General features: G+C 38.9%; 1 protein-coding gene across 1 annotated transcript in view; it reads right to left on the bottom strand.

Moving 5' to 3' along the window:
* The window catches only part of ASXL3 (ASXL transcriptional regulator 3), a 132,861-nt gene that overhangs the window by 57,727 nt on the left and 47,396 nt on the right, over positions 1-27,738 (bottom strand). Inside the window, exons 3-4 of the mRNA XM_074899018.1 lie at positions 11,968-12,076; positions 10,502-10,613 (exon numbers count right to left, since the gene is read on the bottom strand). Coding sequence (XP_074755119.1) covers positions 10,502-10,613; positions 11,968-12,076 — 221 coding nt within the window. The remainder of the gene's footprint in view (positions 1-10,501; positions 10,614-11,967; positions 12,077-27,738) is intronic.

Here is a 27,738-nt window from a genome sequence, read left to right on the forward strand (position 1 = left end):
TGTGTCTAAACATGTATTTATATGAGACACTGATGACCCTGTGTTCTAGAAATATTTATAAATATGTAACTTCATGCCAGATTGTAATGGCTTCTTAGGAGCCAGACTCATCTATTTTATAAGTACTTCTTGGTAAAGCTAAGAACACACACTTTCCTGTTTAACGGGTAGACTGGAATATCCTGCAAAGAGGAATTCTGGCCTCTCAGGTAATACACACTGCTACTTGTAAGCCTTCTAAATAATACATGTTTTAATGAACAAATACCACAGTACTTGCATTAAACAGCTTCTTGAATACATGTTGTGTGAGACACAGAGAAAGTCTCCAGGTTAAAAATAAAAGGAAATATGATTAATGGTCTTAAAAAAACAGCTTTATTAAACAGATATGAAAGCTGTGAAAATAGCTTGAGGTTCCTATTAGTCTTGGTAATCAGCAAGCTTGACTAAAAGGGCTGTAAAAACCTTTCCACTCTTAATGCCTTGCACTATTGTTACTCTCACTAGTATCCTAAGACAGCCCAGCTAAAACAGCATTAGTATGGATCCAGAAATCAAGCAGCTTTTTTTCCATTTTTCCATTCTCCTCTGCTGCCTCAATTCAAGTCTGTCTTCCAATGCTCCTCAGAGCTGGTTTGCATGTTGACATACCTTCTTTATAATGCTCTGCAGCTGTATATGGTTTTCCAAGGTTTCCCATACTTTGCACACCTACCAGAATAGTTTGAAGACACTCAAAGCAGCTGCACAGACACATGCAAGAAATAATTTTAGCCTGATGTTTCTGTTTGCCTATGGTTTTCTCCTCCATCTGTCAGTGGGATGAGCACACACCTGAAGTATCATTCTAACTCCCTTGCCTTTAGGAAAGTTTCACAGAAGAAATATTGTAATGATTTTTTGTGTTTGTATGAAAAATGGAGATAATAGACACAATTTAGTTATCAATAATTAATGGCCACTGTAAGATGCATGTGACATTAAACGTTTGTTTTCACACTGAAATAAAAAATAATTGATACTTACCTCACAGAGAATACAGTTTTATGACATCAGTATTATGTCAAGCTAATTTTTATAATAGATCAAAAATTTTCATTAGCAGATAAGACAAATCCTATTTTGTCACAAGATTTATAACTGATATTTTTCACTTTTTTCCCTTATACCTGAATGATTTGTCAAAATATACAAAGAAGCTGCAAAATAAAACAGATTCTGAGTTTACACCATCACCTGGTTTGGACCAATCTTTTCCACATGATGAGCGAAGCTTACTATGAAAAAAGACAACTTAAAGGAGCAGCAAAGTGTCAGCAGAGAACAAACAATGGCTGGTTTATATAATCTAAATCACTGCAATAGCTAAGCTCCTGAGACAAAGAACACCTACACCAAAATAAAAACCTGACATTTCGATTACCCAGCTTTTGTCTTTTCTTTCAAAGAGAATTATTTTAGTTTTCTGGCGAAGTGTGAGAGTCAAAGAACTAAAGAAAAGATAAGAAATAGTGTGAGCATACAAACCCAAGAGTTAAGGAGAGGAAAACAACAAATTTTAAAATATCTAAAGAATGAAAATAGTTATATACTTAACTGTCCCTTCCTAAGAGAGAATTCAATAAGACCTGTTATGAAAAACCTATTCCTGTTCCCCAGGATGACTGCAACTACTATTACCTTCTTGTTCACATGGGAAATTCTGATTTTCATTACTCTGATCTAGGACATCATTTAAGAGTCTCCCCTATCTATTTTGGTGATAAAGTTCATCCTGGACAGGTTTGGCAACATTAACTGATGATGCTCAACACTACAGCTGTTAATGTCAAAGGCTCGATAGAGCACAGGAATAAAAATAAACATAGATCTATACTTTGTGCTTTCATTCACTTCTCATTTAAAAATAAACACTGAAATTATGACTGGGTCTATTAGAGGCCATACTCCTTATTTGTATCAATTCAATTTTACATAAAAATATTATCAGTGGATTGGTTTCTTTTGCTTTTGTTTCTTTAAAGCTTCGACAACAAAGTTAAACCAAGGAACAGAAATTGTTCTAATGGGTGAAGCAACTGGAACTGAAACCCACTGAAACAATAAATAGTTTTCCACTGCTGTAATCTCTTCTGCAGGTACAGAAGGAATACCTCCCTTTAGGCTCGTAGGGTTTAGTGCAACCCAAACCTAGCTTCTTCAGAGTTTTGGAAAACAAACTTTTTCCTGTAGTCTATGATTAAAGAAATACGTATGTGAGGCTGAAATCAGCTAAATTTTAAAATAACGTGACTGGAGAAAGCTTCATTTGACATCATTTGACAACCAGATGATCAGGCCCAGTCAGCATGGGTTTATGAAAGGCAGGTCCTGCCTGACAAACCTGATCTCCTTCTGTGACAGGGCAACCTGCTTATTGGATGAGGGAAAGGCTGTGGATGTTGTACCTTGACTTTAGCAAGGCCTTTGAGACCATTTCCCACAGCATTCGCCTGGCGAAACTGGCTGCTTGCGGCTTGGATGGGCACACACTTTGATGGGTAAAAAACCAGGCCCAAGGAGTTGTGGTGAATGGAGTTAAATCCAGCTGGTGGCCAGTCACGAGTGGTGTCCCCCAGGGCTCGGTTTTGGGGCCACTCCTGTTTAACATCTTTACTGATGATCTAGACGAGGGGATCGAGTGCACCCTCAATCAGTTTGCAGATGACCCCAAGCTGGGTGGGAGTGTTGATCTGCTCGAGGGTAGGGAGGCTCTGCAGAGAGACCTGGACAGGCTGGAGCCATGGGCTGAGGCCAACTGGAGGAGTTTCAATAAGGGCAAATGCTGGGGGCTGCCCTTGGGCCACAACAACCCCCAGCAGCGCTACAGGCTTGGGGAGGAGTGGCTGCAGAGCTGCCAGTCAGAGAGGGACCTGGGGGTGCTGACTGACAGCTGGCTGAACAGGAGCCAGCAGTGTGCCCAGGTGGCCAAGAAGGCCAATGGCATCCTGGCTTGTGTCAGCAATAGCGTGGCCAGCAGGGTCAGGGAAGGGATCTTACCCCTGTACTCGGCACTGGTGAGGCCGCACCTCGATTCCTGTGTTCAGTTTTGGGCCCCTCACTACAAAAAGGACATTGAATGACTTGAGCGTGTCCAGAGAAGGGCAACGAAGCTGGTGCAGGGTCTGGAGCACAGGTCGTAGGAGGAGCGGCTGAGGGAACTGGGGGTGTTTAGTCTGGAGAAGAGGAGGCAGAGGGGAGACCTCATCGCCCTCTACAGCTACCTGAAAGGAAGCTGCAGAGAGCTGGGGATGAGTCTCTAACCAAATAATAAGCGACAGGACAAGAGGGAATGGCCTCAAGTTGCGCCAGGGAAGGTTTAGACTGGATATTAGGAAGTGTTTCTTTCCAGAAGGGGTTGTTAGGCGTTGGAACGGGCTGCCCAGGGAGGTGGTGGAGTCCCCATCCTTGGAGGTGTTTAAGAGTCGGGTTGACATAGCGCTGAGGGATCTGGTGTAGTTGGGAACTGTCAATGCCAGGTTAACGGTTGGACTGGATGATCTTCAAGGTCCTTTCCAACCTAGACGATTCTGTGATTCTGTGATCCTGTGATTTATTAACAACAAATGATACTTCCTTTTTAAAATATATTTTGTACGCTATAAATATTTTCCTTCATATATCTAGTAGCTTAAAATAGTAAGAAGTTACTTTAAATACTGTTTTCCATGTTTCAATTAAATTTCCATTTCTATTTAAAACCAGCTTGATTCAAATCATGGCTTAAACCTAACCATCTAGTAAATAAGAGATGTCACTGTCTATTTTCCAAAAGCAGAAGATAGAAACATTACAAATCTAAATACATTATGTTAATTTGTATAACTGCTTAATAACTTATAGAGTCTTTTTACTTTATTAGTAAAAAAGAATACTAAACTTGGTATACAGGCTTTATTTAGAGGATAATCAAAATATTGTTTACAAAACAATATGAATTGACTTTTCTGTAGGAAATTAAATACAAATATGAAACAATGAATAAGCGTATTCTTTAAAACATGTTCTACTCCTTAGTGGTTTAAATCAATCTGTGCCAGAATCTCACCATACTACAATGCCTGTGACCACAGAAAATTGTATTTATTTATTTGTTCATTTATATGGCTAAAGTCCAACTGCTTTTCTCTGAATGGGTCAGAAGTAAAAAAAAAAGGGGAAAATATGACAGAAAGATATGTTTGAAATGAACATTGATGATTCTAGTGAAAAAACCCAATGCCTTAAGAACAGGCATTTCTTCTATGGAACCCAAAGAACACAGTAAAAGAAAAACAAACCCAAGAAGAGCCAGTGGTCTTTGTACACACGTACAACTTTGTAAAGCTGCAACTACTTTGTCCATGAGCATTGAAGATGCATGAATATTATCAGATCCATGTGCGCTCAAAAAGCTTTATCAGAAAAGAATGCTAAAAATAAACTGGATGCTGGGGAGGAAAAAAAGAATCCCGAAAGAATGCGACAGATGAAGGAAAAATATTTGGGTAGCATATAAAGAGGATTCACCATTATTGCAACAGTAGAAAAAGCGAACAAGAGCAGTTTTAAGCCTACAGGAGGCATTTCCATTTAGTGGAGAATAATTAGGCTCCATTCTTTAAATCGGCTTCTTCAAGAGCCAGGACTGAGTGAAGGAATAAAGCAAAAAGCAACTATTAAGCCATAAACTGTTAGGTTATGAGCTGGAAGAGCAGCTGGGTTTCTGAAGATAAGACCTCCTTAGCGTGTGTTCAGAGAGTGTTAACATGAATGATAGAATTAGAATTACTTCGCAAAAAGAGCATGTTAAAAATGTTTTTGACAACCTCCATTTAAAATAACTTCCTCTCTTCCATTTCTCCAAGACTAGTTTTGGTAATTATTATGAAAGGCTATCATTTATAAATATCAGCAATACTATCTTTTAATTTCAAATTTTATAGGTTATCTCTGTGATTTTTTATTACCTTTTGCCTTCCCTACCCAAGAAATATGACACCTACATAACACACTTCAGAAGACATGTTTCTTCAAAGAAACAATTTTTATAGGAATACAACTTAAAATTATTCTGTCTCACTGCCACTGAAAGTTACTGGAATAATTATAAACAGATTTATGAAAGTAAGATGGACAGAAAAATTCCTGATGTACTTTAAGGGACTTATTTTCCCAAAATAAACATCACAATTAATTTCGATTTCAGACATACCATACTGATTTAAAATCAAACCAGTTAAATCAACAGCAGTTCACTTCCTTCTTTGTTAGAGAAACCGCAGCAGATGAGAAGGATTGTTTACTAATGGCCACATTACAAAACACAAATTAATACTGCTACCATATGCTAAAGACTAGAGTCTACCTCAAGCATAAAATGTACACACACACTCCTGAGATATGAAACTGCACAGAGAACTCCCTTAGGAAAACATATACACAAAATCTCTCTCTAAAATATCCATAAAATTCAATATTTTCTTTGGGTGACACAGATCTATACTTGTATGGACATAAATGGTCACTCTTTGCCAACACAGATGTATCAGGTAATTCACCTCCATCACTCTCTGATCTCTAGAGCCCAAGTTGCAAAGTCTGAACAATTCAGAACTCAACTGTTGCCATCAGCTCTTGAAAATGAAAACCAATTTGGGAGTTAGTTAATTGTACAAGTCCGCCAAAGCAAGCAAAACCAGATGCGTATATCAAAGGCACTACTGTGACTGTAATACTCTTTTTAAAAAACAATACTAGCACTGTGAAATGATAAATAATATTGAATAGTATTTTCTGGAAAAAGACATCATATACCACATCAGCTTGGTAGCTTGCACTTAATCACATTATATTCTCGGCATGCTTTTGAGCCTAAACATTTCACAAAGCTTTGAAAACTGTGAATCCTTATTCCAAAGGAAGTCAACATTTTCCACTAAAAATACACAGCCTGTCATCACTAAGCCACCAATTTCTTAGGCCTCATTAACTCTACTGTACAGCGAAAAAAGCAGATGAGAAAGATATCTCCCTCAAGCTCCACAGTACCTTCTCTCATTCTTATGACTCCCCTACAGTGGCAATGAAACAAACAGAAGTTAAACTTGATCATGGGTACAGTAGTTTTATTTTTATACCTACTTGCAGGGAGATGAAAAAAAACCCCACCAAAACAAACAAACAAAAAAAAAAGTGCAAAACTGTCTCTTTCTGATGTGTCAACTCTGTATGTTTGAGCTGCTATTCTGTTACTACCCTTCTGCTTTTAGAAGAGCCTATTCCACATCCAGATGTTGCCATGTGCAATGGACATATTCAGCAGAATCATCCCACATTATTCCCAAGAGACAAAATGCTAAGGATAACAGGTTTCCCTGAATTGTCAGAAATCCCATTCCCGGAAAGGAACTGAGTATCTAAATGTGGACTCAGGTTTCAAACAACAGTGAATATTCATGCCTTGCTACATGAGTTATCCTAGTGGCTTCCTAGTCCAAAAAGCATAAGGTGTTCAAAGCACAGTAGCTACAAAGACAGAATTTCATGATTCAGCATGAATTTGATCCTCTATCATCCATCATTTCATTTACTATCTCTAAGATCACTGCCTAAGAAATTGTAGTGCCGTTTCATGTTCGCAACTGAAGAACTTACAGTTTTTTAGAAGTGCTGAAAACCAAAGTGTCTCAAGAGGAGACATGTGTTGCTCATATTTGGGCAAATATCAGAACTTATGTTTGGGCTGGGTTGGGGAGGGTAGTCACGCTATGGTAGGAATTGCTACCTCCTCCACAGTTACATCATTGTGCATTCCACTGGCTTGTGTGAAGACGATTTTTAATCAACTGTGCTCCATGGCTGATGGATTAGCCCTGGCTTCAGAAACCCTAGGGACAAATGCTTTTTGAGAACAGAACATATTACTGATGGGCAAAAGGATATTGTAGTCATCGTTTTCCCAGGCAACATTAATTGGGGTTTTAATTCTGTTACTGACTGCATCTTTACATGTTACCCCTGTATTTGAGGGAAATAGAATTTATAAAAAGATATGAAACTGCTCGAGAGCCTCTACAGAAAACCCATTCCAAACCAAATCAACTGTAGTGTAAAGAGTTTCTTTATCATATCCCTTTGGAGAAGGTGGGAAAAGAAAGATTTCTCCATAGCATCTGAAAAATCCAGAGGTGTGACAATTCCAGTTGCCAGTTTAGTAATACTGATGTGGAGTAAAAGCTTTCGACAAGTCATGTGTTTATAACTGTGAGGAATTTCTATATTATTATGCTAATAAAATTGTTCAGCAGCCTGAATTATACTGGGAAAAAATGTGCCTGCTAGGGAATAATGTGATTCTTCTCTGTTTGGGTGTCAGCTCGTACTTTTTACTCCAAAAGCTGAAGAATATCATCTAAAAGCCCACAATGGACTGAGGCTGTTGCTTAGGGTTTCATCCTCTGCTTCCAGCTAACTTTAAAGCAGCACTTCTTAAATTCTTGCTAAACAGTTTCTGATCACTCTGTCAGAACTGGGGTTTCTGGTCTCTACCCCAGTGGAAACAAGAGCAAATAAAAATACAATCAATTGGGTAATTAAGAATACAATGTGCAAACAATGTCTATCCGCATATGTATTATATATCTTAAGGCTAAAAGGGGACAATGTATCTATCAACCTTTTCTAAAACACAAATCAGAGAATTTCATAAAGCTTTTTTTGTACTGTATCAAATGTTATTTTTATGCCACAGAATAGTTTCCTGAAAAGAAAAAAAAATCCCAGCTTTAGTGTGAAAAGTTTAATTGATAAACACCTTGTTAGATTTGGTCTGCTAAACCAAATATTTTCTATAGAAATACATTTTCTCAAATATTTACAAACCGATCAAGTCACCACCTCATCTTTGGTAAACTAACTAGACTGTCCCTACTAAATTTCTCGGAGCAAAGGAGGTATTTATTCACTTGGGAGTTCTTATGTATCTTTTCTAAATCCTTTCCTGTTTTTCTTAATTCTTTCTTACAGTTATAATGAATGCAATACACTAGTAATCATTTAACTAGCGCTATACCCAAAGGAAACACCGTGCCTATATTCTTTAATCAGTACTACCAGAATTGCATTGGACTAATTACCAAAAGCATCTCATTCATGTTCAATTCATTTTCTACTGTGATCCTTAAATGCATTTCGGATTTACTGATTTATTGAATATATGTTTCCACTGTACAAATGTGGCCTTTTTTCTTCACTTTAATGTCTAAAAAAAACCCCCACGCTATTCAACTGTAATCATTTACAAGGCAATCAAGAGGGGTCTCAGCATTTTATTTATTATCAATAAATTTAATGAAGAAGGATTTTACACTTTTCAAAAAGTATTGACAAAGATATTGAATGATGAGTGGTCAAATCATATCCTCAAGGGAACAGCAAAACTACCTCCTGTGGACAGTAAGTCCTACACCTTTGCAGATCTAATAATTTGCAATTTTCAATCCACTTCAAATTGGCTGCATTTCTCGGGCACGGTCCTGTTTTTAAGCCAAGCATTCTGTACTATAAATGAATTCACTTCTAGAATTCTACATACATATCAATAGACACCTTTAACAACAAAACTTCGGTTTCAAGAAAAGCTATTATCAAATAGGTTTGACAAAATTATGTTCTGCATCAGCTGATTGATAAAAGATATGCTGTCTTCAATTTCTTATTGATCCCATCCAGCATCAGCCTTTTTATATGCAATATAGACACACTATTGCTATCCCATTTACTCTTTTTGAATATATCCACTGCACGACATCAAAAAAATGTAAAATGTCGTGTTTTCAAGAAGTTAAATGTATTGCAGTTTTCCAAGATTTATTGAAGATGAAACATGAGGGAAAGTTCTCAGCTTTAAAAACAGTCTAGGTGTAATTTACTGCTCTATGCCAAACATTTTAAAAAGTTAAATTTTAGCAGCTCTCTTTTATGTCATCACAAGTGCCAGAATTATTTTTATTACTGTAAACTTTGAAAATAGTATGCAACCTCCTCCAAGTCAAAACCCAGCAATTTTCTACTTCGAGCATTCTGGCATCCTTATTTACATCCTACCACTCCCAAATAATTGCCAGGTTTTTTTCCATGATTTTGATTTGTTTATAACAAGTAACATCAACTCCTTTTTTCCTATCTGTATTTACACTGCTTTTAACCATTGTATTCTTTCTGCGACTTAAAGTGTACATCAACAAATTGTCTGAGTATCCAACAGGAACTGTTGAAGAACTACAAATATGTACGTTCGCTTACACATGCAGTATATACTACATAAGCATAAAATCACTACACATGCAGAGTCTGTTAACTCATACACATAATACATCAAAGAAAATGAATAAACAGAGCCATTTAATAATTCTTGACTTTGATTTTCCACTGAACTTCAAAACTTCACTATTAGATCCACAACAACCTGTTTTAGGTAGTTCTGCTATTCCTATCACTGAGTGTTTTGTGATTTTTCAATGCTGCTAGTGAGCAGTACTGAAATAGCAGTATCAGTCCTGTACAGGTGCAGCATGGAAGCTAAGTAAGTTGCTCAAGATCAAAAACAAAGTCTGTAGCAGAACAACATGAGCTGAGCCTTTTCATGCCCTAGTTGTAAACAGGACACCCTCTCATCATACACAAAGTGAGCCAGAACAGTAGGCTGCAGTCCAGCAGTGGGACAGGTTGTTAAGAAGGCAGAAGAAGAGAAGACTGATCAAGGAAAGGTTTATTTCAGAGGTCCTGGGAAGCTCAATTTTTGAATAAAGCATTAGCTTTATAAGCATTACATGAGTGTAGTTTTAATAAGAATAATATTAATTTCTATCACTTGCAAACAATTTTAGGTGACTGAAGCACTCCATTTTCTTTATGAGCAATTATTACCTCTCAAACAGAAAAAATATTTCTAAGGTTGCCATTTTCAAGTTCTTGCAATGTTTCAGTTTGTCATTTCTGAGAAAAAAAAAAATGCACAGGACTTGGTACTCCCACATGTCTTTATGTCAACATGGCACCCAGGAAAGCCTCTGCCTAAAACAAAAATACAAACCTTTGTCCTGTGCCCAGAACTCTACTGAGGGACCAATCCCACACGCCCACACTTAACTCAGGGAGATGTCTATCTGACAGTTGCAAGTCTGAAGCCCAGTAAGGCAAAATACTCTTTAGTTGTGGGGCCTAGAACAAAAAAATTGTAAGCCAAAAAATGACCTACTCAAAATACACCAAACAGCACTACTCATGTGTTTTACAAATCTAAGTCAAATAAAGGTACTTGGTGTTCCTGATTTCTTTGTAAGGACAAAAAAGAGACTCAAAAATAGTTCCACTGAGCACAAAGCACTACTTACACTGTTTAGAAATTACACCATGAAAACCTTAAGCAATACTTTTCCCAAAATATGCCCTCTAATATTAAAATTAAAACACCTACCACCATTTTCTTCTCCATTATTATTGTTTGTCTCAGCCATTTCAGTGCCATCTAACTCAGATTCACATCCTAAATCCAATGTTCCATCAGTAGGGCATGTTGATTCTTCTTTCTACAGTTACAAAGGAAAAAGAAAACTAAAATTAACAAGAAAAAATCAATCATGATCCGGCTGCATCTCCGAAAATAGATTACTGCAGAGTACTCCCATGCTTACATTTCAAAAAACAGAATAAAATAATATGCTTGTGAGTTACTTCAGAGAAAGACATAAAAACAGACCTTCATGAAACGACCTGCAAAGAAAAAGCAAAAAAGCTATTTTGTGAACTCATAACATACTCTTTTTAAAAAAAACTCAAATAAAATGCAACATCTTCCACCTTTTTTTTAATAGAAACAGACTTGTTTCGTTGTTAGAAATCCTAGTTTTCCAGTTGGGTGTCCACAACACTGCAGCAAAACACAAATCCTTTAGTGTTTCTTTTCTGCCTTTGCCTGTTTCCTGAATTCAAATAGCTGAAGCAACCTGGAGCTCACAAGCATGGGAGTGATTGTGAATACTTGGATTTGTGCCAAGAATATCTCCCGATTTAAAGAAAAACAACAGCATTTGTTTTAGTAAATTAGTAATTAGTAATTTTTTTTTTTAGTAAATTAGGAAATAGAGCTTCTGAAAACTACTAATTCAATTGCAGATACAGAATTTTTACTTATCAGGAGCAAGGCAAATCTATAGTTTCATATTTTTAAACCCTTACATCAAATAAGTCTGTCATAAATTGCAAAAGAGCCTTCCCTCCAGCCCAAAATTTTAATTGACTACATTTAGTCTGCCAAACATATAATCTCACTTTGTTTCTCACCTCTGCCTCACATTCCTCCACTCCTATTGTGAATCCCCTCTAAGTTTGATCATGTACAGCATGAAAAAAATTTCCACCCACAGAAACCATCATATACATACCAAAAAAGAAAAAATAAAGAGGAAAAGGAATAGAAATAGCATAAAGGCAAACCATCACTATAATTATATTCGTTCTGAAAAGCAATGATGTAACCTCTAAATTAAAGACTGATTTATATTAGTCTTGCAAATAATTTTGCACTGCTCAAAAATCAAATATTAATACAATTACTTAATGAGAAGTCAGTGATCCTCTTGAGCTCACTGCTCATAAAACAAAGGCCTTTCTGTGAACAACTCTGAAAAAGCAGCATTTTAGCTAAGCTACATGGTTTTTATACCATATGCCAAATTCAAGAACATGTATATGCTTTCTAGGGTAAAACATTCAATGTTTACTTTCATTATAAATCCTTTTAAAAGACATCTGAAAGCAGTTAGGACTATCAGGTCATTTCCTCTCCAAAGAATCTAATCTGTTTACCTTTATATCTATTGAGACATTCATAAAATGGATTAATAGTGCTATGTACTTTCCATATACAAAATTTAAACTTACTTTGAGAGCGTAGAGTCCTGACTTCCCAGGGATTTTGAAGAATGTTCCATCACCTACACGAGTGTTAGTATGAAGCATTGCATTCAGGCATGCTAATGGAGAGGTTCCACTGAAAAATAAAATTGTGCAGTCCAAGATTGAGTGCCTCTTGTAAAACTATTCCCCCAGTCTATTTTTTTTAAAACTCGTGCTTGCCTGGCCTTTTTTTTTTTTTTTTTTTTTTTTTTTTTTTAATTCTCTCAACCCTGAAAACATCTACATTACAATAACAGGCCAGTTTCAAACTTAATCATATGCATCTGTCCTCTAGGCTCAAGGCAAAAAGTCTGTGAATTATAATTATGCTTTTCTTCATACACCAACCAGCTCCACATTCTAAGAGAACCAAAGTCCAAATATTTATGTGAAATTACTTCGCAAATAACACCATGAAGCCTCATTTTTAAAATGTTACAGACAATGTGGCTGCCGCACATGAATGATCAAAACAGTACCAAGTTCAAGGGCAGCTGCATCCCATAGGATGAAAGGCAACAAAAGAATAATAAAGAGCCCAGGAAGAACACATTTAAAATTAAAAGTGATATATAGTTAAGCCTTCTGGCTTAACATGGTCAGTATATATCACTATACATAAATACAAGCACATTTGTACCTTCTATGAAGCACTATCTTTTCTAATTAAGAGTTGTTTTAGAGATTAAGAGATTGACCTACTCAATGTAGTAATTATAATACCACTGTGGAATGCCTGTTAAGGGACTATTTAAAAAGAAACACAACACATTAAGGAAAAAAGAGTACTTGTACAGAGATGTCTTTGTAATATATGCATGTTTACATCAGAAAAAGCAAGCAGATGTTTCTACCCCAGCTACACTACACTATTCTGAAAAGTTGATCTAAGAAAATGGTAGGGAAGAAGGTAGTCATAAATTATTTCATTTTAATTTGAAAATTAAAATACAAGATTTATAGATGAAGTATCACATCTTTGTCCCCATTTACTGTCTAATGTACACGGTGTACTCAGGGACTGAATCTGAAACTGTGCTTCTTCCCTGGGGTCCCTAGCCTGCACGCAAGCTTATCTTTAGCCACATAAATATATTCCACTTGGTTAAGTGGAACAATGCCTGTGCATTAAATTAAGTGTGTTGCTAAGTATTTCAGGATTAATTATATAGTCAACTATAAACCAGGAACAGGGCTTCAAAAGTCCATCAGAAACTACTGTTCTTTCTTATGCAATATTATAACATCCAATCTTTGTTGAAAACTGCATGACTGATTTTTTTTTTAATAAATAAAACTGGACTGAAATTGTCGTATTTCCTATGATGATGCTTTCTGTTGATTTCCATTGCTCTGTTACAACAAAATTCATCCTTACTCTACATATATTAATTTAATGGCATGATGGATAGTGTTGTAATTGCTCTTCCGGTAAAAATTAAACTATAAAGTGCCCTCAGGACAGGAAGTCCTGTCCAATATAATTAATTTACTATTAGTCACATAATGTATCACATTACTACATCTATAATCAGAAAGTATGGGTAAAAATGCTGCTTGTTGATAACCACATCAGATATTTAACAGATATCTATTTTATGAGTCTTCTAAACATAGTCATGCAATATGAAAATTCTGACGAGTTTTTGTTGTTTCTTTTTTTCCCCTGCAAATAAAACTAATTCCACATCTGGTTTTGATACAACACTATAACAGAATGCAAAACTAAATATGATAGAATTGTAACAATACTGCTAACAGTAGCACAGAAAACATTAAGAGATTTAATTGAGTTTAAAAATTACTTAAAAGAGATTTGGAATAAGTAGGATACTTCTCTTCACCTATTTTCCTTATTGTATTAATGTTTGACAAGCAAAGACACAAAGCATTTAATAGAGCAGTTCTAGTTACATAATTTCTTCCATATGTTAACATACATAACGTGAAGCAATTTTGACTCTCACAGTCTTGGATCTTTTTAGTGAAACATTATCACAGATTAAGACTTACTCTGCAAGATAGAAAGAACTTGCTGACTCTGCAGTGGACGACAAATTCAATATATCAACAAGAAACAAAACTATGTGTGCATGTATGCATGATTTGTATCCTTCTATTCTGATGCAGATATTCTGGACTCCACACTTATTTTTAGATATCATTAACCAATTAAAATGATACAGGATGAATGAACCCAAAATAGAGGATCTGGCAATATCTCATGACCACTACTGTGCTCACAGCAGATATCTTAATCTTCAGAGTCTAGCCAACTGGCAAGTGGACAATAGAAACTACTCTCTGACTTAGAAAGAAATCTGTATCTGCTACTGAGCCAAGAAGTACTTTAACTACTGTTATGCTTGTTCCATACAGATATCTGCAATTCCTAAATAATTTGGCATGCAACCAAAGGGCCATATCCACACTTCCTGAAAACTGGACTTGGGTATGTCTATAATGAGCACAAACAAACCACATATACTTAAGTTGCAAATGAAATAATAATCTGGACATTGTGGAGTGGGATTTATTTCAAGCTAGCAGCTCAAACTGAAATTCCGTGGTGTCCCTTTATCACTGCTATTTTAACCCATGTTAACCAATGACTTGCCTATTCTTCTGTCAGCACAGGCATCCTTAAAACACTATATTAAAATTCCACAACGTTGCCCACAAGGGATGCTGGAAATGCAGTACATGCCATCACAACACATGGGACTGTGGTTAGAAAAGCCAGGAATCAAAGATCCTATGATGCAGACTGATGTCTGAATCATAGAGCAGTTTCTGAGGGATCCATACTACTTATCGCATGCTTTCTAAATTCTCCTACAGCCTGAGGACATATTCGTTCTGCTCAGAGCTGCTGGCATGTATTAATGCAGCAGCCAAGGACTGCCAAATATAAGATCAAGTCAATTTTTGAATGTCAAAAATGGCACAGTTTGACCTAAGTTCTTGAAACACTCCGAATCAGTTCAACTTTGATTCAGTTAAATCAAATTGGATCCAATAATATTCTACTTTGTAACTTGATATCTGTGAATTTTTAGAGCCATAACATATTTTAAACCAATATGCTACAAGTTTCGTTGCCATAGCCTACATGTGAGGAATACGTTTACCATTTACACTGAGATGCAGAACTTTCATACTATTTATCATCTTTTGGGTAAGATTGCTTTAAACAGTTGTGGTATTCTAAAAGTCATTCATACATGGGAGTCATCCTCTGTAGCAGTATGTCTTTAAGACTGATCATTTTCAGCTTGTATGTTTATTTTATATATCTATACGTCTATACATACATACAAGCAGTATACCCCCACCATGCACTTTCAAATAGATTTAAAAAATGGAAAGTTACTTACTTTCTGTAAAGATCATATGAAGTTACAACAACCAGCAACATAGGAAAGAGAAAAAAATTACTAATTAGCCTTCCAATATAAAAGTTGTTAATACAATTTGATCATTTAAAAGACATCAGGCATTTCAATGTTTCATAAGTGCTCTTTCCCAGAATCACTTTAAGTTGGTAGTGTTCAGTGCACCCTTCCAAATATAATTACAAAATTCCTGTACATTATCAAAAGAAGCTTCTCACCCCAACTCCCCCAAATGTCTCTCCAATATTCTGTGATTATGGGCTCCCTCTACTGGTCATGCAACTGGTGTTACCTAAATTGAAATGCCGGACTACACAATGTCTACGCACAAAACTCTGCAAAAATATGTAGGGGAAGTACAGATTTCAGTTACCTTCTCCCCTGCCACCCTCACCAAAACCCTAAAAGCACCAGTAAAAACACTATTTTTAAAAAGTTTTGTAAACTTCTTAAACACAGTTTTCTCAGAAAAACCCTGCCTATACTTTTCATTTGAATGGTCTTTCCCAGACTGCTTGTCAAGAGAAAAAGATGATGGGCTTGCAAAAAAAAAAAAAAAAAAAAAAAAAGGAAAATAGATTGTCTAAAGCTAACCCTTCCAGACAATGTAGTGTGGCAGACACTGAAAGTAACCTGACACTATGCAGACAAGGCACCTCAGGTCCTGCAGCAGGCAGCATTTCAGCCGCTCAGCCCCTCTGCATGCAGCACAGCCCCCTCCCAGAACTCACAAGGGTTCGTGATCTGCTCCCAAATCGAACGACTGCTGTAAGAGGAGCACTTAGCTATCGTAAACGTGATCAATATTTATTTGTTTGAAATCATCTGCTCATTTTATACAGATCCATAAGCAGTCACAAGGGAGTAACAATTGTTACTCACTTCTGGAAATGAAGTAAAACCAAAAGGCTTCAGAACTCATTTCTAGAGCTGATATGAAATCACACAGAATAAAATATAGTGCATGTTAAGTTATACCAGTTTCGAAGTACACAAGAGTGATAACAGACAAAGAAAATAGGACTTATGAGGGAAGACTGTAGAAAACACACCTGTGATCCAGAAAACAGAAAAGTAAAACAAGGTGTAATTGTAATTTTTCATAAAAATGTAAAATGCTGTTGAAGTCAATGGAGACTAATGTTCTTCAGGGCCACTGGGGTAAGAACAAGAAAGTTCACAGAGAGTCTAAAAGTGTGAATGTAGCTGTTGATGTTTTAATCAACACTAGAACAGAGCAGCGAAGTCTGTAAAATGACCCTTATCAGAAGATCAAATGCACAAGTAAATATACCAGAATGTGTCTCAGTCTTAGTGTTTGTATTGAATGATCTCTTGAGTATGCATCCAGCACTGTATTCTAGGATTCTTTATCTCTTTAATAAATCAAAATGTTGTTTAAACCTGAGGTTAACCATATATCCTAAGCATATTTTTTTCCAACACATAGAACAGCATAGAAATGCTGGAGAATTGAGTAGATATCTAGATGTGCACTGCTTGCTGAAGTGTTTCATGGAGCAATGCATGCAGTATTGGATGCCCAGTGTGATGAAGCCAAAGAAGCAGCTTTCACACAATCTTCAAGGAGCTGTGTGCCTGTGGTTTGCCTATCATGTGCCAGCAAAATGTCCGAACTTGACTCACCAGATTGTAGCTGTGTCCTAGCTTGAGTGACACACAAACCCACCAGGACCTAAGCAGCAATACCAAGACAAGAAAATAGGTGTCCTATATATCAAGAAGACAGGCAAACTGCTGGTGACCAGTCTAGAGCTGCTCTTCCCCCACAGCCATGCTTGACTGAGCTGCCAGCACTGCAGCAGCCCTTAGCGGTGAGGACAAGGCAAGCTGTTCCATCCCAGGCTCAGGAGGAAAAACCAGGAGAGGTCCAGTGAACACAAGACTGAAAAACACTCAGACATTTCACCATATTTGCATGGTACAGGCACGGGATCCTTTCCATGGCACAGAGAGAACTACCAAGTACAGTAAATAGCTGCAAACAATGCTGTAGAGTGCAAGATTTCCTGCCAACCATCTACAAGCTTTTCAGTAATAAAGACTTTGAGTTAGTCTGAACAAATTGAATCACATAATGGTGAAGGCTCCACTGTCTTCCCTGGTTATTTTGTAGATCCCTACACAGTGTGATGGTTGACCCTGGTTGGATGACAGGTACCCACTAAACCCACTCTATAACTCTCCTCCTCTGCTAGACAGGACAGAGAAAACATAATGAAAGGCTTGTGGGTCGAGATAAGGACAGGGAGATCACTCACCAATTACTGTCACAGACAGACAGACTCGACTTGGGGAAATCAGTTAATTTATTACCAATAAAATCAGAGTGGGATAATGACAGAAAGGCTTGCCAAGCCGGTGAAGAGGGATTTAAACTAAAGTTGCTGTGGAAGAGTAACTTCAATCCATCCCAATCCTACCAGCTTGATGCCAGTACCAGCAATAGATGCCCAGAGCCTGGAGAGGGATCACAGCTCAGCAGGAGAGCACCTGAGAGGCAGCACAAAGGAATTCCAGCCACTCCAGCCAGTAAGTCACCTTCATCGGGACCCAACTTAAATGCCTCTATGCAAACACATGTATCATGGGGAATAAACAAGAGGAGTTAGACACATGCACACCTGCAGGACTACGACCTTATTGGCATCATGGAGATGTGGTGGGATGGCTCCTATGACTGGAGGGCTGGAACGGAAGGATAGAGCCTCTTTAGGAAGGACAGGCAGGGGAGATGAGGAGGGGGTGTCACCCTCTGTGTCAGTGACCAGCTGGAGTGCATGGAGCTCTGCCTGGGGATGGATGAGGAGCTGACGGAGAGCTTATGGGTCAGGATTAAAGGGAGGGCAGGGACAGGAGATGTTATAGTGGGGGGTTCCTACAGGCCACCCAACCAGGAAGACCGATCGGATGAGGCCCTTTATAGACAGATAGGAGCAGCCTCACGTTCACAAGCCCTGATCCTCATGCGGGACTTCAACTACCCTGATATCTGAGAGGGACAACACAGTGGGGCACAAACAGTCCAGGAGGTTCCGGGAAAGCACTGATGATAACTTCCTTCTCCAAGTGATAGAGAAGCCAACGAGAAAAGGTACTACGCTGGACCTTGTTCTCACCAACAAGAAGGAATGAGAAGCTCAAGCACAGCCTTGGCTGAAGTGACCATGAAATGGTGGAGTTCAAGATCCTTAGGGCAGCAAGAAGGGTGCACAGCAAGCTTGCTACACTGGACTTCAGGAGAGAAGAGTTTGGCCTCTTGAGGGATCTGTTTAGTGGAATACCATGGGATAAAGCCCTGGAGGCAAGAGGGGTCCAAGAAAGCTGGTTAATATTCAAGGATCATCTCCTCCAAGCTCAGGAGTGATGGATCCCAACAAAGAGGAAGTCAGGTAAGAACGCCAGGAGGCCTGCATGGATGAACAAGGAGCTCCTGGATAAGCAAAGACGTGAAATGGAAGCCTACAGAGAGTGGAAGCAAGGACAGGTAGCCTGGGAGGAGTATAGAGAAACTGTCCAATCAGCCAGGTATCAGGTTAGGAAGGCCAAAGCCCTGATAGAATTATATCTGGCCAGGGACATCAAGGGCAACAAGAAAAGCTTCTATAGATACGTTGATGATGTAAGGAAGACTATGGAAAATGTGGGCCCTCGCTGGGAGGAAACGAGAGACCTGGTTACCCAGGACATAGAAAAGGCTGAGGTACTCAATAATGTTTTTGCCTCAGTCTTCACTGCCGAAGGCTCCCCCAAGATGCAGAAGCTGAAGGCAGGGACTGGGAGAATGAAGAACCACCCACTGCAGGAAAATATCAAGTTTGAGACCATCTAAGGAACCTGAAGGTGCACAAGTTCATGGCACCTGACGAGATGCCTCCACAGGTCCTGAGGGAACTGGCAGATGAAGTAGCTAAGCCACTATCCACCATATTTGAGAAGTCGTGGCAGTCTGGTGAAGTTCCCACTGACTGGAAAAGGGGAAACATAACCCCCATTTTTAAAAAGGGAAAAAAGAAGACCCAGGGAACTGTAGGCCAGTCAGTCTCACCTCTGTGCCCAGCAAGATCGTGGAGCAGATCCTCCTGTAAACTATGCCAGGGCAGATGGAAAATAAGGAGGTGATTAGGGACAGCCAACATGGCTTCACTAAGGGCAAATCATGCCTGACAAATTTGGTGGTTGTCTAGGACAGGGTTACAGATCTGGTGGATGAGGAGCAACTGATGTCACCCACCTAGCCTTGTTCAAAGCTTTTGACGCTGTCCTGCATGACATCCTTGTCTCTAAATTGGAGAAACATGAATTTGATGGATAGACCACTCGGTAGGTATGGAACTGGCTGAATGGTTGCACTCAGAGTTGTGGTCAATGACTCGATGTCCAAGTGGAGAGCAGTGGTGAGTGGCATTCCTCAGGGGTTGGTATTGGGACCAGTGCTGTTTAACATCCTTGCTGGTGACACACATAGTAGGACTGAGTGCACCCTCAGCAAGTTTGCTGATGAGACCAAGCGAACCTCATGAAGTTCATCAAGGCCAAGGACAAGGTCCTGCACATGGGTCAGGGCAATCCCAAGCACAAATACAGGCTGGGCAAGGAGTGGATTGAGAGCAGCCCTGTGGAGGACTTGGGATACTGGCGGATGAAAAACTGACTGTGAGCCAGCAATGTGCACTCACAGCCCAGAAAGCCAACTGCATCCTGGGCTGCATCAAGAGAAGTGTGGCCAGCAGGTCAAGGGAGGGGATTCTCCCCCTCTACTCTGCTCTCATGAGACCCCACCTGGAGTACTGTGTCCAGCTCTGGGGCTTCCAATATAAGAAGGACATGGGCCTGCTCCAGCACATCCAGAGGAGGGCCAAGAAGATGATCAGGGGGCTGGAGCACCTCCCCTATAAAAAAAGGCTGAAAGAGTTGGAGTTTCTCAGTCTAGAGAAGAGAAGGTTCTGGGGAGTCCGCTGTAAGTGGCCTTCCAGTACTTGAAGGGGGCCTACAGGAAAGATGGGGAGGGACTCTTTAACAGGGAGCGTAGTGATAGGATGAGGGGTAACATCTTTAAACTGAAAGGGCTCAGATTTAGATTTTAGATAAAAGAAAGAAATTCTTTACTGTGAGGTTGGTGAGACACTGGAACAGGTTGCCCAGAAAAGCTGTGGCTGGCCCCTCCCTGGAAGTGTTCCAAGGACAGACTGGACAGGGCTTTTGAGAAACCTGGTCTAGTGGAAGGTGTCCCTGCCCATGGCAGGGGGGTTGGAACTAGATGATCTTTAAGGTCCCTTCAAACACAAACCATTCTATGATAATGTGATCTTAAAACACCTTCCCTGCACTCCTCCCTTTTTCCCAGATTTATCTTTACTCCCGAATTCTTTGCCTCCTCTACCCAAGTGGCGCAGGGGGACAGGGAATGGGGGTTGTGGTCAGTTCATCACACATTGTCTCTGCCGCTCCTTCCTCCTCAGGGGGAGGACTCCTCACACTCTTCTCCTGTTCCAGTGTGGTTCCCTCCCACGGGGTGCAGTCCTTCAGGGACAGGCTGCTCCAGCGTGGGTCCCCCCCGGGGTCACAAGTCCTGCCAGCAAACCTGCTCCAGCGTGGGCTCCTCTCTCCATGGGTCCACAGGTCCTGCCAGGAGCCTGCTCCAGCACGGGCTTCCCACAGGTCACAGCCTGCTTGGGCACATCCCCCTGCTCCGGCGTGGGGTCCTCCACGGGCTGCAGGTGGATTCTGCTCCACCGTTCACCTCCATTTGTGCAGGGCACAGCCTGTCCCACCATGGGCTGCACCACGGGCTGCAGGGGAACCTCTGCTCCGGTGCCTGGAGCACCTCCTGCCCTCCTTCTTCACTGACCTTGGTGTCTGCAGAGTTGTTCCTCTCACATTCTCACTCCTCTCTGCAGCTGCAGTTCTGCAGGGTTTTTTTTCCCTTTCTTAAATGTCTTCTCACAGAGGCACTACCACCATTGCTGATGGGCTCAGCCTTGGACAGTGGAGGGTCTGTCTTTAAGCCGTCTCGCATTAGCTGTACTGGACATGAGGGAAACTTCTAGCAGCTCCTCACAGCGACTCTACCAAAACCTTGCCACACAAACCCAGTACACACAGGAAGACCACAAGAAGTAAATTTTCTTTCTCATCCAACGTTAAATACACACTATGTGTTCCAGGTAAAATTTCATTCAGTCATCCTTCTTTCAATAGACAGTAAAATCATGGATTAAACATGTTAATCCAAACTAAACCAATTTAAATTATCAAATAGAAAACTTGATTTGAACAATCAATCTAGAACTTGCTTTTGAATTTTTTCCATTTATTTTCCTATTGCAAGGTTAATTTGTTCATTGCTTGAAATGATTAAAATACTCCAATCAGCAAATAAATAGAGCTTTAATGTAATACTACTTTTTGCTAATCAAGAGTCTATAAATGCATTCAGCAATTATCTAATTTAACTTACAAAAATGAGTTGTATTTTCTGATGTTAAAATAGCAATGACATCTTATTTACTGAATCACTACAAATGTACTTAATTCTGTTAAGTCATTTTTGGAAAGAAACTGGAATTTGATTAAAATATAGGCTTTTAAATGCTGAATGAAAATACACTAGATGTGATGGATATAAAAGGAAAAAAGGGGGACTTCAAAATATTACATATCTAACATAATTTATTAAACAACAAACACATTATCTTTTAGTATGTGGATAGTAGGTAGCTAGGGAACAATATTATTTTTATAAAAAGACTAATGAAACTGTAGAGCTGGTAGATCCCAGCCTCTGACACAAAGTTTCTATTCATAAATTGGAACCAGAAAAAAGCATTTTACTTTTTGAACTTCTAATCAGCTTCTTAATTTTGAAGGGACTACTACTGAGAACTACAGAAAATGCTGCTGATACCTACAGTTGGTGTGACTGTCAAAATTATGCTCTGAAGTCTTAACCACTTAAATAATAAATAAAGTCTTAAGCCTTAAACAGTTGTTTTGCTAAATTTTTACAGGAATTGAAGTGCATACAGGTAGAATACTATTTACACAGTTTGAATAAACTATACTTCAGGCTTATTTCTAATATAAGCTCTCCTAATTGGATCTTTATTTTAAAGGATTAAAAGAAATATATATATATATATATATATTTATTTTTAACCAATTTTATTCATGTTAGCCAAAATTAACACTGGTTTTGTTCTAATTTGCCTAGCACCCTAATGAAAATTTTACATTTCTGATCCTACTTGTGCTTCACACGTGACACCTGACTTTCAGCCTTCAAATATCACAAACACAGCTACTATCTTGAGCAGAGCAAGTAAGCCAGAAGGGTCACAGCTATCAGGCAACAAAACGGCCTAGTGCAGCTGATTTGATAGTAGTCTCACAGACTGCACAACAAATGCCAGAAGATGATAGGGAAAAAGACCGAGCAACTGACATTGCTTCATACTCAACCGTTATATAAATTTATTGTTTTTCTAAACCAGATGAAGATGGAGGCAAGAATATTGTTAGTATGATGAAAAACCAAAGGCCAGTACAGACATGCTAAAACATAACATACCTGTCAGAGATACCTTGTGTGTGTCTCACAAGCTAGCAGAACCCATGAGCTTTCACTGAAGTTAATCAAGGTAGTGAATCTCAAATATCTAAAGCAGAACACAGCAATGAACATGAACCTTGCCCTTTGTAGCTCGGGAGGGAGTTACTAGCAGCTGGAATCACAGTTGACTAATGTGTCTGACATATCACCAAGAAACTGAATCTTTTCATTGTCCTCCAAATGTGAAGTAATCTGGAACAATAGTGGAGAAGAATTCAACATGGATACTAAATTCAAACCAGGTATCACGAAAGGGTATTTTTTCCATTCCTTAGAAGGAAATCTCATTTACAAACTCATCAAGTCTGGTTTTACATTTTCAATTCAACAAACCTGGAATCAGGGAAGGAGCTGGAAGTGAAACTGCTTTCACAGAACTAACAGGTGTCCTATTTTATCAGACCGCCCCTGAAGCATTAAACAACGCTGTCTCCCCTTGGAGGAGTGGCAACCAGCCACGCAGAGAGACACACAAAGATTATTCAAGTCTTCTGGGAAAGAATATACATAATAAACAATATTGGAGATTATGTCACTGCCCTTAAGACCTATTTTTACCACTTCTTGGATCCTCCTGCATGAACTAATCTCCCTCTGGGCCTTTTGAACATCTCCATACAGCCATTGTGTGCAGTGATTATGTGATATCAGCACACACAATAAAGAACAAACGTAATAAACCTCTAGCCATACGTCATCATGTAAAAACCAATGTGGACAAGTGATGAAACTGCCAGCTTAAGGTGATCATGACAAAAAGACAGGGGATGCTGGTAAGAAAAAGTTGGTTTGTTTCTCTGTTTAAGCGTTTGCCAGACTGGTTGCATTCACCTACAGTCAAACACAAGTGAATAACCGACCACACAGTCTAAGATGATACTTAGGTTTCTGGGTAAAGCAAAGCTCTCATGCATGACTACCATTAAATTTTTATTCCATCTCCTCCTCAGTAGCTGAGAGTTTGGCTCACTTCTGCAAATGATGCCACAGACTTAAGTTTTTCACCTCTTGGCTGTATTGAAGCTCTGTGGTATATCTGATCTTTCTTTTTTTCCTCAGAGGTAAAGACTACTGAAAACACATCAGATCTGGCCTCTGCTCTGTACAATGGCCTTTGATAGACATTTCAATCAAATTCAGCTTTTCCACCCTTATCTTCAGAGCACTCTGCGGCCTGAGGCCAGGTTATATGAAGTTCTGGTACCCTACAACACTGATAATGAATCTTTCTGGTATCTAGAGCAAAATGTATTGTATGTCCCAGTGCTGGCAGCCTGGGAAAACTTCTGATGGTGTCAGACCTGGTGACAATAGCCACAGTCATGTTCCAGAGAAAAAAACAAATGGAGTTCATATGTGGTGAAACCAGAACTTTATTACAACTCATCTAAAACAATAAAATGAAAAGCCATGGGAGAGAAAGTTAATTACAAATCTCAGTACTTCTTAAGCTAGTGAGGCTTTTTCTTTTTTTTTTTTTTTTCCCCTCTTAAATATTTTTCTCTCACAAGAAAGCCTTTACATATAAAAGTTCCAGAACTTGTGTAAAATTTGAAAGTGTTCCCAAACAGAATTTTACAGAGTTATTGCCATGGATTTCTCCCTGAAAATATTTTTTCTTAGAAAAAAATGTTTTTGGAGAAAACATCTCCTATGGAGATACAAATTTACTCTAGGTTTATAATGTATTTGAAAACAAAATGGTAGCAGTATAGCAGTAAATTTGAGAAGGAAAAATAAAAAGCTTAAATTTGAGAAGGAAAAATAAAAATAAAACAAACATTATACCAATGCCACATTATACACTGCAGACAGAAAGATACAAACATGCTTTCCTGAACTTTAAATATCCCTACCCATTATTTTTGCTGATTAGTCTCACCCTTTGTCAGCCATGTGTCTGAGTAGGTCTCCCTGAATATCTTGAGCGTTCTGAAAAGTATGCTTGAAACACCATGACACCTCTTTAAATGATATTCACATATGGCAACAAGCATTCCTCAACCAGAAAGGAAATGAGAATACAAGTTTTATAGAGAATGTTTACACTTTTCTGTACTCCCTAACACCTGGGAAACCCCAGGTTTTTCTTCCTTCTGAAGAAAAATCTCAAAGAAAGGATATATAGTAAATGCATCTGTACTTTGAATCCTTACCATTTCATTAGATGTAGTACAAATAATACAAGAAAAAAAGCAATGCTAAGAAAAAAAAGAGCATTTTGAATGTGTTTTTGAAAGACACAGGCAAAGATTAAAGGGTACATTTTGAAATCATCCTAAAAGAAAAATGTTTCAGAAAGAAAATTATCCCAAAAGAACAAGAAATCAGCATGCATCAGAGATGGTCACGACAGATAAAGTATCCTCTGGACTGAGAACACCTTCCTCATTCAACATCACTTGAAAGAAACTACTTGATTTCTTTGTGTAACAAATTCTTATACTGGTCAAATAATACAGTTCTCTCTGACAGCCACTTCCTATTCAATATACATTTTTTTGTTTTCTCTTTTAATAAAATATTTCCTTTTAATAGTTTTAACTGATTTCATTAAAATGTAGTAGTACATTTTTCATTTTCTACTTTAATGCCAATAATCACCATGAAGAACAAAATTATAAAGAAAGAAAAAAAATGAATTCCTGCCACATGAAAGCAACTCTGGAGTAGAGGTTAAAAAATGGCTTTCTTAAAGAAACCATGGTTTTGATATATATGATGTCTTATTTTAGTATCAGATTTCACAGGCCCTTGTGGGTTTTAAATACATATGTTTAGAAAAATGAAGTAATGACTGTGCTACAATCATAAATGTACTAAACCCAAGAAAAACACTGCCACAAAATGTGCAATGTATAAAATGAAAAAAACCACCCCACCCTTCCAAATATTCTTGGCTTCAAGCTGGGTGAAGCTTATACCTCAAAAAAGAAAAAATTCAGGTGGAAAGTAAAGTGACTATGCTGAACAAGACATAGTCAGTTATCACCGAATGCCTTTTGGCCTCTAAAATTTAATCATTCTACACAAGGGACCTCTATGAAGTTATCCCAAGTTCTCTTGTTTAATTTGGCTTTTTAATTGGCCAGTCTCCACAACCTTCTCTGTACTGCTTTAAGAATATCTTGTGTGTGTTACTGAGATATAACTGGTTAGTCAAATGCAAAATAAAAAATGCACCACCCCACCCCCAAAAAAGTTACAGCTATTTTTAAGAACATTCAGCTCCACCAAGGTTCACACACTCATACAATCGTAGACTAATTTACATTGGAAGGAACTTCCAGAAGTCATCCAGTCCAACCTCCTGCTCAAAGCAGGGCCACTTGGATCTGGGCTTTGTCCAGTCAACTTTTGTGCAGTCTCCAAGAATGGAGACTGTGGCCTCTCTGGACAACCTCCTCCCATGTTTAACTTCTCTCACTGGGAAAATATTTTTCTTAGGATCAGAATCAAATTTCAGTATCAAATCAGAATTTTCCCTGTACCAATTTATGTCTGTTACCTCTCATTCTTTGCTTTTCATGCTGTCACTGTGCAACCTCTAAGAAAAGCCTGGCTCTGTTTTCCCTACACCCTCCCATTAGTGAGCTGTGGGCTGCCATGGGATCACCCTGAGCCTTCTCTTCTTCTATGTGAACAAGCCCAGGTCTCGCAGCCTTTCCTCATATATCATATGCTCCAGCCATCTTGGTGAACCTCCAGTGGACTCGCTCTGGTATATCAATCTCCTTCCCGTACTAGGAGGCCCAAAACCGGACATGGTACTCCAGATGTGGTCCCTCAAGCGCTGAACAGAGAGGAAGGATCAGTTCACTTGAACCACTGGCCGTGATCCTGCCAACACAGCCCAATATGGGCTTGGCCTTTTTTGCTGCAAGGGCACATTGCTGGACTAACAACTGGCTTGTTAACCATCAAGACTCCCAGGTCATTTTCTGCAAAGCTGATTTCTAGCCTGTTAGCTCCCAACCTGTACTGCTGCATGGGTTACTATGTCTCCAGATGAAGGGGTTTTATATTGCTTTTGTTGAATTTCATGAGGTTGCTATTAGGACAATTCTCTGCTGTCTTGATCCCGCTGAACAGCCCAGTCCTCCAGTGTACCAACTGCTCCCTCTAACTGAGGATCATCTCCAGACTTGCTGAATATGCACTCTGTCCCAGTGTTCAGGTGTGTAATAGCAACATTCAACATTAACAGCCTCAGTATCAATGCCTGAGCAATGCCACTTAGTAACAGGTCACCAACTGCAGTTAACATCTTTTATCAAAACACTTTGGACCCTGCAGTCCAGGCAAATTTCCATCCACCTTACTGTCCCTATCTCACAAGTTTGACTGTGAAGATACTATGGGAAATGACGCCAAAGATCTTGCTAAAGTCAATGTAAACAACATCCACTGCTCTCCTCTCATGCACTGAGCCAGACATCTGATCATAAAAGGCAGAGGGGCTGGTCAGGCACAATTTGTCCTTGCTCATTAATATTGGCTTTCTGCTACACTTGCTTGACTTTCTGTGCATTGGAATAGGCCATTCTCATTCACCAAGGAAGATAAAACAGCTTTCCTGGGCCCTTTTGTCCACAGTCTGATGATCAACCACTGCCAAGACAGTCATCAACCTTCATACCTTCATTCAGTTCTTCCTTGTTCATGTGTAACACATCCAGGACAGCATGTCCTCTAGTTGGTTCATCAATCACCTGCATAAAACTGATT

Source organism: Athene noctua, chromosome 2 (assembly GCF_965140245.1).
Source record: "Athene noctua chromosome 2, bAthNoc1.hap1.1, whole genome shotgun sequence".
In the NCBI taxonomy this organism is placed as follows: domain Eukaryota; kingdom Metazoa; phylum Chordata; class Aves; order Strigiformes; family Strigidae; genus Athene; species Athene noctua.